Below are 11,449 nucleotides of genomic sequence, written 5' to 3' on the forward strand. Positions count from 1 at the left end.
ATACCAGAATATATTTCAAAATGTATTTTTTTACCGAATGGGATATTGCGAAAAAAATTATATATAGGATATTTAAGTGAATCTAGCACATCCAGTAATTATAATATAATTTAAACATTAGGCATATAGCCTAATTTATATACAATCTTAAAAAAAAAAATATTTTGAAATTGAATGCTGTGTTCTGGAAGAAATGGAAATATTACAAATATTACAGAGATTTACTCAAAAAGAAGCTGAGATGCTGAGAAAAAGGCAACAATTGTCTGAAAAACTCATTTGAAAAAAATAGTTCCTTATTTAATTTCTTATTTTCTTTTCAATCTACACGCTCTTTATGTTGATTTAAAATAAACAATTTAAATTTACATGAACAAAATAAAATGATTATCAAACGATATTTATATTAAAGTTTTGTATGAAAATAGAAAACAGATGCAGCTTATGCTTTCACGATTTATTGCAGCATTTTCGGTTCACTTTGCTCATACATTCAAGACAAACATACAAAATCTCCAAAACAAACTTCATGCTGTTATTGTCATCAGAACATTCTCAATGCTGAAAAGATGAAATACAGACACGTAGCACAAGATAAATCTTATGAACTAAGAAACGAAATCCTCTAAAATCTATTGAACAGAAAACCCTTATTAATGTTGACGATAAGTAATAAGGATCAATATTCCGTCACTTGAGACTCACCTGTAAGAGCTATTCATACATACTCAACAATCACTTCATTGAGTTTCACGAAGAACACATTTTATATTAGTTTTATATTAGCATCACATTTATGAGTTAATATAATCGATCTACTTTAGTTTTTATGGCAGTGGCAGTGGAGTTCAGCTAATGCTGAAGTATGTAAATCAATAGCATTTCAATATGCATGGCTGGACAGGTAATGGGATAGACCAGTGGCACCACTGCTATCCCCACCAAACGTGTACTTCCCTTGGGCTGCCAGACTGTTGATCTGAGAAGACAAGACAGAGTTAGAAAGGAGTAAGTGATGATTACCAGCGCAAATGTGTCTTTCATGACATGTCAGTCATGTTGCTTTTCATGCCTCTGCGCGTTTGATGAACTCCTCAGTTGCAGCTCTCTCGTTTTCACGCTGTCCCCTCCAGGTCTTCAGAGCCGAGGCCTGGAGAGCTCGGCCGAACGAGAAGGTGAGAGCCCAGGGCTTCACCAGAGGGCAGTTATTGATTGCATTAAGATTGATGGAAGCCTCTTCTTCGCTTTGACCGCCTGAGAGTAACGTCACTCCTGGAAGCCAAGGATAAAGCAACGTCCAAAAATAGTCCGAAAGTATGTACAAGTAAAGGATGAAGTTAAAGTTTCAATATATCTATACCTGTGACTGCAGGTGGGACAGTACGGCGCAGAGCTGTGACTGTTGCTATGGCAACCTCTTCCGCACTGTATTTGGTTGGGCAACCATGTCCAGGGGTCACCATGTTGGGCTTGAGTAGTGTGCCTTCCAGATACACATGATGATCGAACATGGCTTTGTACAATGCTGCCAGCACCTGAGTCAACAATAGAGAATCTAAATCAAACCTATTTTACCTAATCCGAGTCATGTGTGTTAAAGGGATAGTTTGCTCAAAAATGAAAATTATGTCATCATTTACTCACCCTCAGATTGTTCTAAACCTCTATAGATTTCTTTGTTCTGCTAAACGAAAAGGAAGACATTTCGAAAAATGTCAGCAACCAAACAGATCTAATCCCCCATTGACGCCCAGAATTTATTTTTCTATACTATTGCAGTAAATGAGGGATGAGATCTGCTTGGTTACTGACATTCTTACAAATATCTTCCTTCGTTTTTAGCGGAACAAAGACATTTATTCAGGTTTGGAACAATCTGGTGGGAGTAAATGATGACAGAATTTCCATTTTTGAGCAAACTATCCCTTTAGGTGTAAAATAAACTCAGGACAGTAACTAACCCTCTCTGTGACAAACTGGCAGCATTTCAAATCATGGTCTCCGTCGGGCAGGATCTCTGGTTCCACTATGGGTACAATGCCGTGCTGGAAATACAGTGTTAACAAGATCTCAAGAACTCTATTTATATCCATTTTTTAGGATTATTTTTTTCTCCTTGGCAGTTACCTGCTGACAGATACTGGCATAGCGGGCGAGAACCTTTGCATTTTCTGTAACACACAGGTCGGACGGGGTAGCATCACTGATTTTCATAACACAGCGCCACTTTGCAAAGTCAGCTCCATCCTTTTTATACTGAGCACAGCGTTCTGATAGCCCATCCAGACCTGTGGAGACAGTCAGGAAACTCAAATCTGATCATGGAATCAAGAAACTACTGTGAAATTCCTGAATATTTTTGTTTGACTCTTTCTAGATTTTACTGGTCACATAATGACTACATTTCGCTTTTGTCAGGCAGGTTGGTTTACCTTGTGTAGTGGTCTCTCCATTTGTCCCTGACAAGGGCACCACACCTTTGTCGACCTGTAAAATAAATAAATAAATTAGAATTTTGAATTCTGCTCTTTATATTTTAAGGAACTGCACTTCAAGATGATTTTAAAGTGATAGTTCACCCAAAAATGAAAATTCTGTCATCATTTTCTCACTCTCTTGGTTTCTTTAACAGAACCTTCCACAGAATTAATGTGCAATTAAAAAAGATTGTATAGAGAAAATATAGATATAACATCCTAGAAAACATTGAACGTTCCCCTAACGTTATTCATTTTACGAACATTATTTTCAGGTTTTACCTTTTGGGACCAGGAAACAACATCTGAGGACAATAGATTTTGGTTCTCTGTTTTAAATGTTTGTTGTAATAAAACGTCATTTTTATAACTTTAGGGGAATGTTAGTGTTAGTTTTTGGTTCCCAGAAACTGATGTTCTGGGAATGTTCTGGGGAACCAAAATTTGTTGGCTGGGATGACGTAATAGGATTTGAAAAGGTTGCATGTCAGACTGAAACTCACACTGACCATATGACCACCACTCATCACACCCGATCATCCAAATACCACCATTCCCAGATGCCATACCTTGATTCCTACAGTCATGCCCTTGTCCTTTATCATCTTAACAAATGGGATGCCATCATCTGAGTTCTGGTAGAGCGTTTCGTGGAAGAAGATAACTCCACCGATACAGTTGTCAATGCGATCATCAGCAGTGAAGAGCACTTGGCGGTAGAGGCGCCGGTTCTCCTCTGTGTTCTCCACCCCTATCTGGTTCAAACGCTTCCCCATACTGCCTGTTAGAACGTCCACACCACAGTGAGTTCTTATTCATGTTGAGGACCAAACAACAATGTTCCGACTGATACAACAGTGGATGAATGGGAGGAAATGACACACACCTATAGATTCATCCGCCGCTAGGATTCCTTTTCCCGGAGACACAATGCGCAGAGCGATCTCATGAAGCTCCTTCTTTTGCTCAGTGGTCAGGGATGGAAAGTTGTGGGTCATCCTGAAAATCTTACACAACCTGAGGTACGAAAAAGCAGATTGACACACAATAAAATCTGCATTTCAAACCAACCTTAAAGGACAAACACAACAACACGCGTGCTGTGTAGGCTTAAAGCATTAATATGTCATATTCTTATTATTAATTGAGCCCTGAAACGAAACAGTTAAATACAAATGTATACGGCACTTAGAAATTGAAAGAAAGTGATTTTTGCAAAAATACTGGTAAAATAACAAAAAATAAAAATGATAAGACAGAAGAATAGATATCAGCACACTTATTAACATCATTGTCATTGCTCTTACCTACTCCTTTATCTCAAATAACGAAACAAAATGACTAAAACTTGATACAAGAAACTAAAGTTTAAAAGTTGAGATTAACGATGTTAAACAAAACATGGCAGTTTTTTACTCAACGTTATTCTACTATTGAGAAATGCTTTCAATCAATGAGCAACTTACCAATTATTGATAAGTCAAATTACTGAATTTTTTTGAGTGTTCTCAACATAACATTCGCATTGCTTGAAAACTTCCTGAATCATTAGCTTACTCAAAAACAAACATTTCAACCAAAACCTTCAATCTGATCACGCAGTCTAAATAATAACATTTTTCATGAAAACAAATAATTTATGAAAAAATTAATATTGAGTCAATTTAAGTTTTTTCTGATATGAAGCCTCTACAATAGTCAGGAAAATCAACAGATGGAATGAAAAGGTTACTCACTAAGTCAGAGCAGACTGAAGATCTCAGACTGAAGGGCTTTCTCCTACAGACGAGGAGAGACGTGACTGATTCTTTTACAGTACTGGTGTCCCACTTCTTTATGAAGGTGATATCCCAGAGGATGCTGACACTTGTAGGGCGGAGCTTACCGCCATGACCTCATTAAGTTATTAGAGTAGGTGTTAAAGGCCACCAAAGGTTGTTCACCTGATCCCATTTCTCTAGCATTAAGTATTCTCATTATTTTACATACAAATTGTTAGATTTTCTAAAGAAAATATGAGTAGCCCATGCTAAACTCACTGTCACAACATTAAGATGTGGCGTGTGGTTGATAGGACATTGCTATGGTGGTGATAAGGTGTTGCTAGGGTGCAATGAGTGATTTCCTATTGGATTAAATGAAAAGTCTCTGCATTATTCTGTTTGATACAGGAGAGTTTTGGTAGGACGGTCTTTCGCTTCATAGCTGGTTTTTAACTTGAATCAGACCAAATTCCCAATGATCTATAATTAGATTAAATATAGACCAGGCAAATTATTAAATCTCTAGTTATTGAGACTCCAACTACACCCTTAGGAGAATGCTGGAAGTCACAGAGCAAATAGGATTCAAGTATGTAAAAAATGACAAGAATTTAGATTACTTTATGATATACTTTCGAGCACCAAAAAAATTGAAAAGTTTGGAGAGCAAGTAATTTTTGTAACATTAAGAATATGTTTATGATATCTTATTTTACAGAAAGGATGTCTTTTAGATTTAAATCCAGAATCACTTCAAGTAAACATCCTGGTTACAATGAAATTATCTTGTTTTAGCATATTGTGGTCCATAAAATGAAAGCATACGATAAAACAAATAAAAATGTCAGATATAGAGGGATACCCAATGTCTCCACATACAGCACCAAAACCCACATGAAGTGACTCTCAAGAGAACTGTTAAGAGTTACGGATATTTTTAGCCGTCTCTACTGGGGCTGTGATTTTTTCCTGATACCTAATTAAAAACATTAATAATGATGCTTTATCTGGTGTTCAATTTTCAACCCTATTAAGGCTGTTCCCATTTGGGTTTGTCATTGCTCTGACAAATAGGTCACACCAAAGTCTCAAAGTTGGATCATTGTCGTCAGATATATATTTTACCTTTGTATCATCATTTTTGGAATCATAATGATATTTCGGTCGTTAAGTTAGGGTTTCAGTCCTCTACAACAGTTATTGGCCACATTATTTAGGATAAATCAGTGATCTTTACAGTACTGTCCTGAACGTTATTCACAAGTGATACAATTAATATGATAGTCATTGCATTTTTTTGATAAGATAACTGCATGGTATTTTATTATGTGCAGTGTCATGTCGTTTTCTTAATGGCATGGAAATGGAATGAATAGACAACATAAGTTCATGTACAAGTTTCACACTAATGAAAATGTGCACAGGAAGAACAGCTTTTATAATAAAAATTATGCATTGATGAAAGGCAAATGTAAACATTTTAAAAAGAAGGATCACTTCAAATATCTTATACATGTGCCATATTCATATGAAACTATATCATTTAATGTAAACACTGAAGGTATAAAACATGAGGTATCAAAATTTGAATTTACAGTAATGCACTAACAGTAGATGCAGTACTTATTTTTATTTTTCTGACAGTTGACTGTTGAAATACTCAGTTGTAACTGTAGAGCAGTTTTATAATCTAGTCTATTTCATTGCATACTGTATGTTCAGGTCTTGTAACTAAACTTCAAAAATACTGCATTTTAAGTTGTGTTTAAGCCTTCTAATAAGGGCAGTAAATCGCTTTCCCGCACATCCTCCTTCACAACTCCTTCCTGGTGGAACATTCTTCCTAACTCAGTCCGTTCAACCATATCTCCAACAACATTAAAAAAATAACTTGAAACCCATTTCTTCTGTAAAAACTTACACTAAACTAAACCTCTCTCTTTCTCTCAACATGTAGTGGTCTAGCTTTTGTTGAAACTAACTTTGTTGTATTATTGCTTCTGTATGACATATCGCTTATTGCTTCCTGAACTCTCTGTAAATCGCTTTGGATAAAAGCGTCTGCTAAATGACTAAATGTAAATGTAAGCCCCATAGACTTTCTATTGTAAGTGAATGTAAATTATACTTTTTTGTTGTCAACAACAATTTGAAGTACATTTATGAAAGGTTAGTCACATAGATTGTACTTTTGATATCCACCTGAAAGAAAAGTATAGTTGTAAAAAATAAAAAAGTTAATACATTTTGTACAGTCTTTTTGGCAGATCCAAAGTTTTAAGTGTTTAAATATTTTTCGTAGGCTGTTTGCTTTACATAGATCTGAGTTTAGAGAACTGAGGTTCCTGTTGCTTCAGTCTCTAAGGTAACTTTGTTCATCTCATTCTTCATCAAGGTATGAGACACACCTTCAGGGGTGGAGGGAGAGTTCAGCAGGTCACACTCAAAATTCTGGAGCAGGTCTAATGATAGACCTCTCATTGATTTTTCCTGTCGGTCCGGATGATTCTTCAGCTCCAGGATTGGCTCGATGGGACTTTTCTGCAGCATCTGGGAATCAAAGGACATGCCATGGAAAAACTTCTGCTTTCGGAAGTGCTCCAGGCAGCGCAAGCGATGTGTGGGGATCTTGCAAAGAAGCTACATTCAAAAAAGGTGTGTTTGTGTGATTTGAATATTTGCTTAAATTTCAATTCAATCGAGTTTTAATCTAAAATACATTACAATATTTCAATTAAAATTGATCTATGTATTGCAAAGTATTGTATTACCTCTATGAGCAGAAAGGCCAAATCTGGACTGAGGTCGACTGGCATGTCGAATGGATGTTCAGTTACCCTGGCCAGCATCTTACAGTGGTCTGCTTCTGGAGGAACGGGACACTAAAAAAAATAATAATACTTTCACTAGAGAGATCGGCAAGCCATTTTTCCTTCCAGACATGACCTGGACTTTCAAACTACAGCATCCTTCAAATCCTATATGCATTGCCTCTGGTCACATCATACCCCTCCAGTGGCTAAACTGTAGATGACGATACCAAGAGACCACCAGTCTGCTGCATGGCCGTAGGGGCCGCCTCCCAGTACCTCAGGAGCTGTTTAATGACCAGATAATGTAATTAATGCATTCTCATTTACAGCACAGAACTGGCAGACATAGAGATGTAGTCGTACACACATAGTATAAGTATGAAAATACCCAGTCTCACCCATGTATTGGATTGTGCCACATATAGTGAAGGCTCTATCCCCAAGCTTAAGGCGACGAGACAGCCCAAAATCAGTCAAGCGGAGGTGACCTAAATCAGACAAGAATACTTCACAACTACCCTTGTCGCCTGCATTCCCTTTGCCACAAGCTAAATTTGACCTTTAAAATTTAGGCTGTGGATATTCAAACAAAAATGTTTGAGTTCAATATTTGGCCCATTAGATTATGTCTGAATAATTGTGCAAAAGAATGGTTGTTTTAGAACCTTACATAATATTGAATATATAAGCTATTTAGGAGTATTAACATGTCTTAAAATGGTGCTTTTTAAATACTACAAATATTCTGAAGTATTCAATATTTTAAATCAATTGCAACAAAGGAAATAGTAGGCTAGTAAATCTCCTCTTATATTGATTTATTTCAGGCATTTAAAGTGATAGTTCACCCAAAAATGGAAATTGTGGCATCATTCATTCACCCTGCAGATGATTTTCTTTCGTCTGCAGAACACAAAAGATGATTTTTGAAAAATGTTGGTAACTGGCACCCATTGGTTTTGTGTCCATACAATAGATGTCAATGGGTGCCAGTGCTGTTTGGTCTCTGACAGCTCATCTTCTTTTGTGTTCTGCTGAAGAAATAAAATCATACCGGTTTGAAATGATAAGTGGTTGAACTGTCACTTGGTGTGAACAATGCCTGTAGCGAGTGAAAATAAGCTTTACCTTGTTCAGTCAGAAGAATGTTCTCCATCTATCAAAAACATTCAGAGGATGGCATTATGACAACTTGATTTAAATGCGTTTGAATATAATTAAAGAATATGTAAAAAATGAAAATATGTCTGAAAAAAAGTTTAAAGTATTGTTACCTATACCTTCACATCCCTATGTATTATTCCAAAGTCATGTAAAAAACCTGCAAACGAGAAATTTGTGATAGCATACTGTATAACTCGATTGGTATTAACCTAGATGATGACTTTAGCCATTGACCTACAAACTGTAAAACAAACACTCACCCAAAGCAGAGCCCAATTCAGCAGCAAACACTCGAATCTCTTTCTCATCAAATCGACCCTTCAGTGTCCAGTAAGTATACAGATCCCCAGTACTGCAATACTCGCACACTAAAGACAGAAACACAAGAGTCTGAAAACAGAAAGAAAATCCAGACTGATTGCTATGATCTTGAGACCATCTTCATATAAATGAAAGCTCCAAAATGAGTAATCTCATGCAAGTACAATCTGATCATCTATAACAATACTTCTGAAAGTCCATTTATAGGCCAATGTCCCCAAATTCAGGCTGTCACAGGGTCACAGAGGGAGATTGTTAGCAAAGAAAAAGCGAACACAAATTATCTTAATATGCCACGAAGAGCTTTCTAATGCTGATGAATAGAATATAGCAACATATGGAAATTAATGGACAATACTGGATGGAAAATTACTTTAATGGTGCCGAAATTATACACTTAAAAGGGCAGTTCATCAAACAATGACAATTCGTTTAGCATTAATTCACCCTTGTGTCAGTCCAAAAAAAAAGTATGAACACAAAAAAATATTTTGTGAAGAATATATTTGAAGATGTACTTTGTAACCAAGCAACACTGACCCTCAGTGACTTCTATTGTATGGACACAAAACCACTGAGACATTTCTCAAAATATCTTTTTTAGTGTTCCACAGTAGAAAGAGTCATACACAGGTTTTATATGACATGAGGGAGAATAAATGATGAAATTCATTCTGGGGTGACATGTCCCTTTTGCCTGGAATGTTTTTTTTAACGGTAAAATAAGGAGAGAGAGAGAGTAGGTTTGCAAATGCTCATGTATGTGGTGTGACTCACTGATGAAGAGATTGTTCTGGCTCTGCCAACAGTCCTGGAGACTGAGAAGGAAAGGATGTCTGACTTGTCGCTACATCATAACAGTCGACACAAAAAGAATGAGATGGAGATGAATGCAGACTTGTGAGGAACTGAGGTTATATGCCGATGACATAAGATAAACAAAACAATCGAAATATGAAATGTTAATAATGTGTGCATGAAGAGAAAGTCGCTTGTTTTTCAGTAGCCTGGTTAGAACCAGATCAGACGAGATGTAGCTGACATACAGAGCAGTGGTGTGACTCACTTGGATTATCACCTCTTCTTTTGACTGCTGGAGGACGCTGTGCTTCAAAACATCAGCTTTGGGTAAAACCTAAACATCAATGACAATATAGATTTGAAGAGGTGCAATAGAACATACCTCATTTTAATAACATGATGTCAGGATAAGGTATAAAAATCACCTTAATAGCATAAGTCTCATCTTTACAAAGGTCCTTAACCTTCAGTATGGGTCCAAATGAGCCTTTAGCTATAAACCCAAGAATCTGAGAAGCATTAGAAAAAATGATTTAAAAGAACATTTCAGTCATGTTTCCTCAACCTCATCATTCAAATTATTTACTTATTAATAATCTGGTCCTCATCTGAGCTGTTAGTTTAATATAACAGCAGTCGGATCAATTTGTCCGTAAGTCGAACTCAAGAATTGATTTCAATGTTTAAAAAACAGCATATGCTGGGAAGGTAAGTTTTGAGGCATGGTTGCTGGTTTGTGCTGGTTTAAGCTGGTCCTAAACCAGCTCAGGACCAGTTTAAACCAGCACATGACTATCTTAAACCAGTTTAAGACAGCACAAACCAGCTATCATGCTTCAAAACCTAACCAGCTTTAATTTCTAGAAAACTTTCGTTGAAAATCATCAGGGAACGTTAGAATATCTGTTCTGGGAACCCCAAATTGTTTAATGTGCTGTTTTTTTTCAACAGGGATGTTAATCAAATCAATTGGTTGATTGAAAAGAACTGGTTCACAATAGTTCCTTCATAAATCAAATGGTTCTCAAGTTAATCTTTTGTATCCTAACAAATAACTATAAATAACAAATAGTTGGAATTGTAGAATACATATTCTTTATTTGAACACTCAGTAGTGTTAAAATGATGCTATATTTATTCCTTTCTCTGAAGGATATTATTTTGCGCCAACTACCTGGAAATGCACGTGTCCAGTAAACCTCTGTGGAAATTCGGGTAGGAAAACAGAAATGAAAGTTGGCAGTGACTGTTCTGGGTTTGATTCTGAGGGTTGAGTTTGTTTAGAGAATCTACTGCGACCGTGATGAACTTGAGCAGGGACAGACAGAAAGCTCTGATGACAGGACAGGGATCTCATCTTCTCCTGTGATGCTGCGAACTGCATGAAAAGAAAAAATGGTCGAAAAAAGAAACCTTTAACAATTTAGCAGCACTAGTTAATTATACCATTTGTAAACAGAATAAAGAATTTGAATAACAGTTTGTGAATGTTTTGTGACTGTACAAAATACTTTCTGAGGTCCAACTCAATCTATAATAACATATCAAAGTGCAATTTTAGATTACCTGCTTGTGTAATATTGCAAAATGTTACTATAATAAAAAGGTGTTTTAAAGAACTACCAGAACTAATCTAATAATATTATCTATTGTAAACATTTTACATAACAATCCAATTAATTTGGCCTTGGAAAAATAGCTTTAGTATCACAAAACAGCACAGCAGTCCGATATTACATAACATAAATATATAAATGAATGAGTAATAATTGAGACACAGATTTCTCCCTTACCTTGTTTATACTCCCAACGCCGCCCATCACACACGCCCATTACATCTTATAAACAATAACGCGATCTTAATGAAAATCCAAGCGATTCTCCGACAGAAGTTGTCAAATAAAATCCATTTTAATTATCGACAGCTTCTTCTGGTTATGCCGACACGACACAAAGCTTTATCAGCACGAACACAGACGTTGCTCCGCCCACTCATTAATATGATTAACTAAACACCAATCACGTTACAGCGCGTTCACACCAGGATCAACATAAACGTCATAATTGATTGATTGCGTAAGTCTACATGACCTTAAGTGCAGGCAACGCC

General features: G+C 36.4%; 2 protein-coding genes across 3 annotated transcripts; both read right to left on the bottom strand.

Moving 5' to 3' along the window:
* Positions 1 to 442: 442 nt before the first annotated feature.
* aldoca (aldolase C, fructose-bisphosphate, a) lies at positions 443 to 4,298 on the bottom strand. The gene is made up of 9 exons (XM_056756733.1): positions 4,214 to 4,298; positions 3,364 to 3,494; positions 3,047 to 3,258; positions 2,433 to 2,487; positions 2,128 to 2,288; positions 1,962 to 2,045; positions 1,361 to 1,535; positions 1,073 to 1,272; positions 443 to 979 (listed from the first exon to the last, which is right to left on the bottom strand). The coding sequence occupies exons 2-9, from the start codon at positions 3,473 to 3,475 to the stop codon at positions 884 to 886; spliced, it is 1,095 nt and encodes a 364-aa protein (XP_056612711.1). The 5' UTR covers positions 3,476 to 3,494; positions 4,214 to 4,298; the 3' UTR covers positions 443 to 883.
* Positions 4,299 to 5,670: 1,372 nt separating this feature from the next.
* Positions 5,671 to 11,270, bottom strand: rskra (ribosomal protein S6 kinase related a). 2 transcript variants are annotated; one of them, XM_056757324.1, is made up of 11 exons: positions 11,133 to 11,270; positions 10,514 to 10,717; positions 9,765 to 9,848; positions 9,605 to 9,673; positions 8,478 to 8,607; positions 8,334 to 8,374; positions 8,182 to 8,209; positions 7,452 to 7,541; positions 7,249 to 7,337; positions 7,012 to 7,122; positions 5,671 to 6,790 (listed from the first exon to the last, which is right to left on the bottom strand). In XM_056757324.1, the coding sequence occupies exons 1-11, from the start codon at positions 11,157 to 11,159 to the stop codon at positions 6,569 to 6,571; spliced, it is 1,095 nt and encodes a 364-aa protein (XP_056613302.1). In that variant the 5' UTR covers positions 11,160 to 11,270; the 3' UTR covers positions 5,671 to 6,568. The 2 variants fall into 2 exon arrangements, with proteins under 2 accessions (XP_056613302.1, XP_056613301.1); XM_056757323.1 differs by having other exon boundaries at positions 5,671 to 6,880.
* Positions 11,271 to 11,449: the final 179 nt, after the last annotated feature.

This window comes from Triplophysa dalaica, chromosome 9 (genome assembly GCF_015846415.1).
Source record: "Triplophysa dalaica isolate WHDGS20190420 chromosome 9, ASM1584641v1, whole genome shotgun sequence".
In the NCBI taxonomy this organism is placed as follows: domain Eukaryota; kingdom Metazoa; phylum Chordata; class Actinopteri; order Cypriniformes; family Nemacheilidae; genus Triplophysa; species Triplophysa dalaica.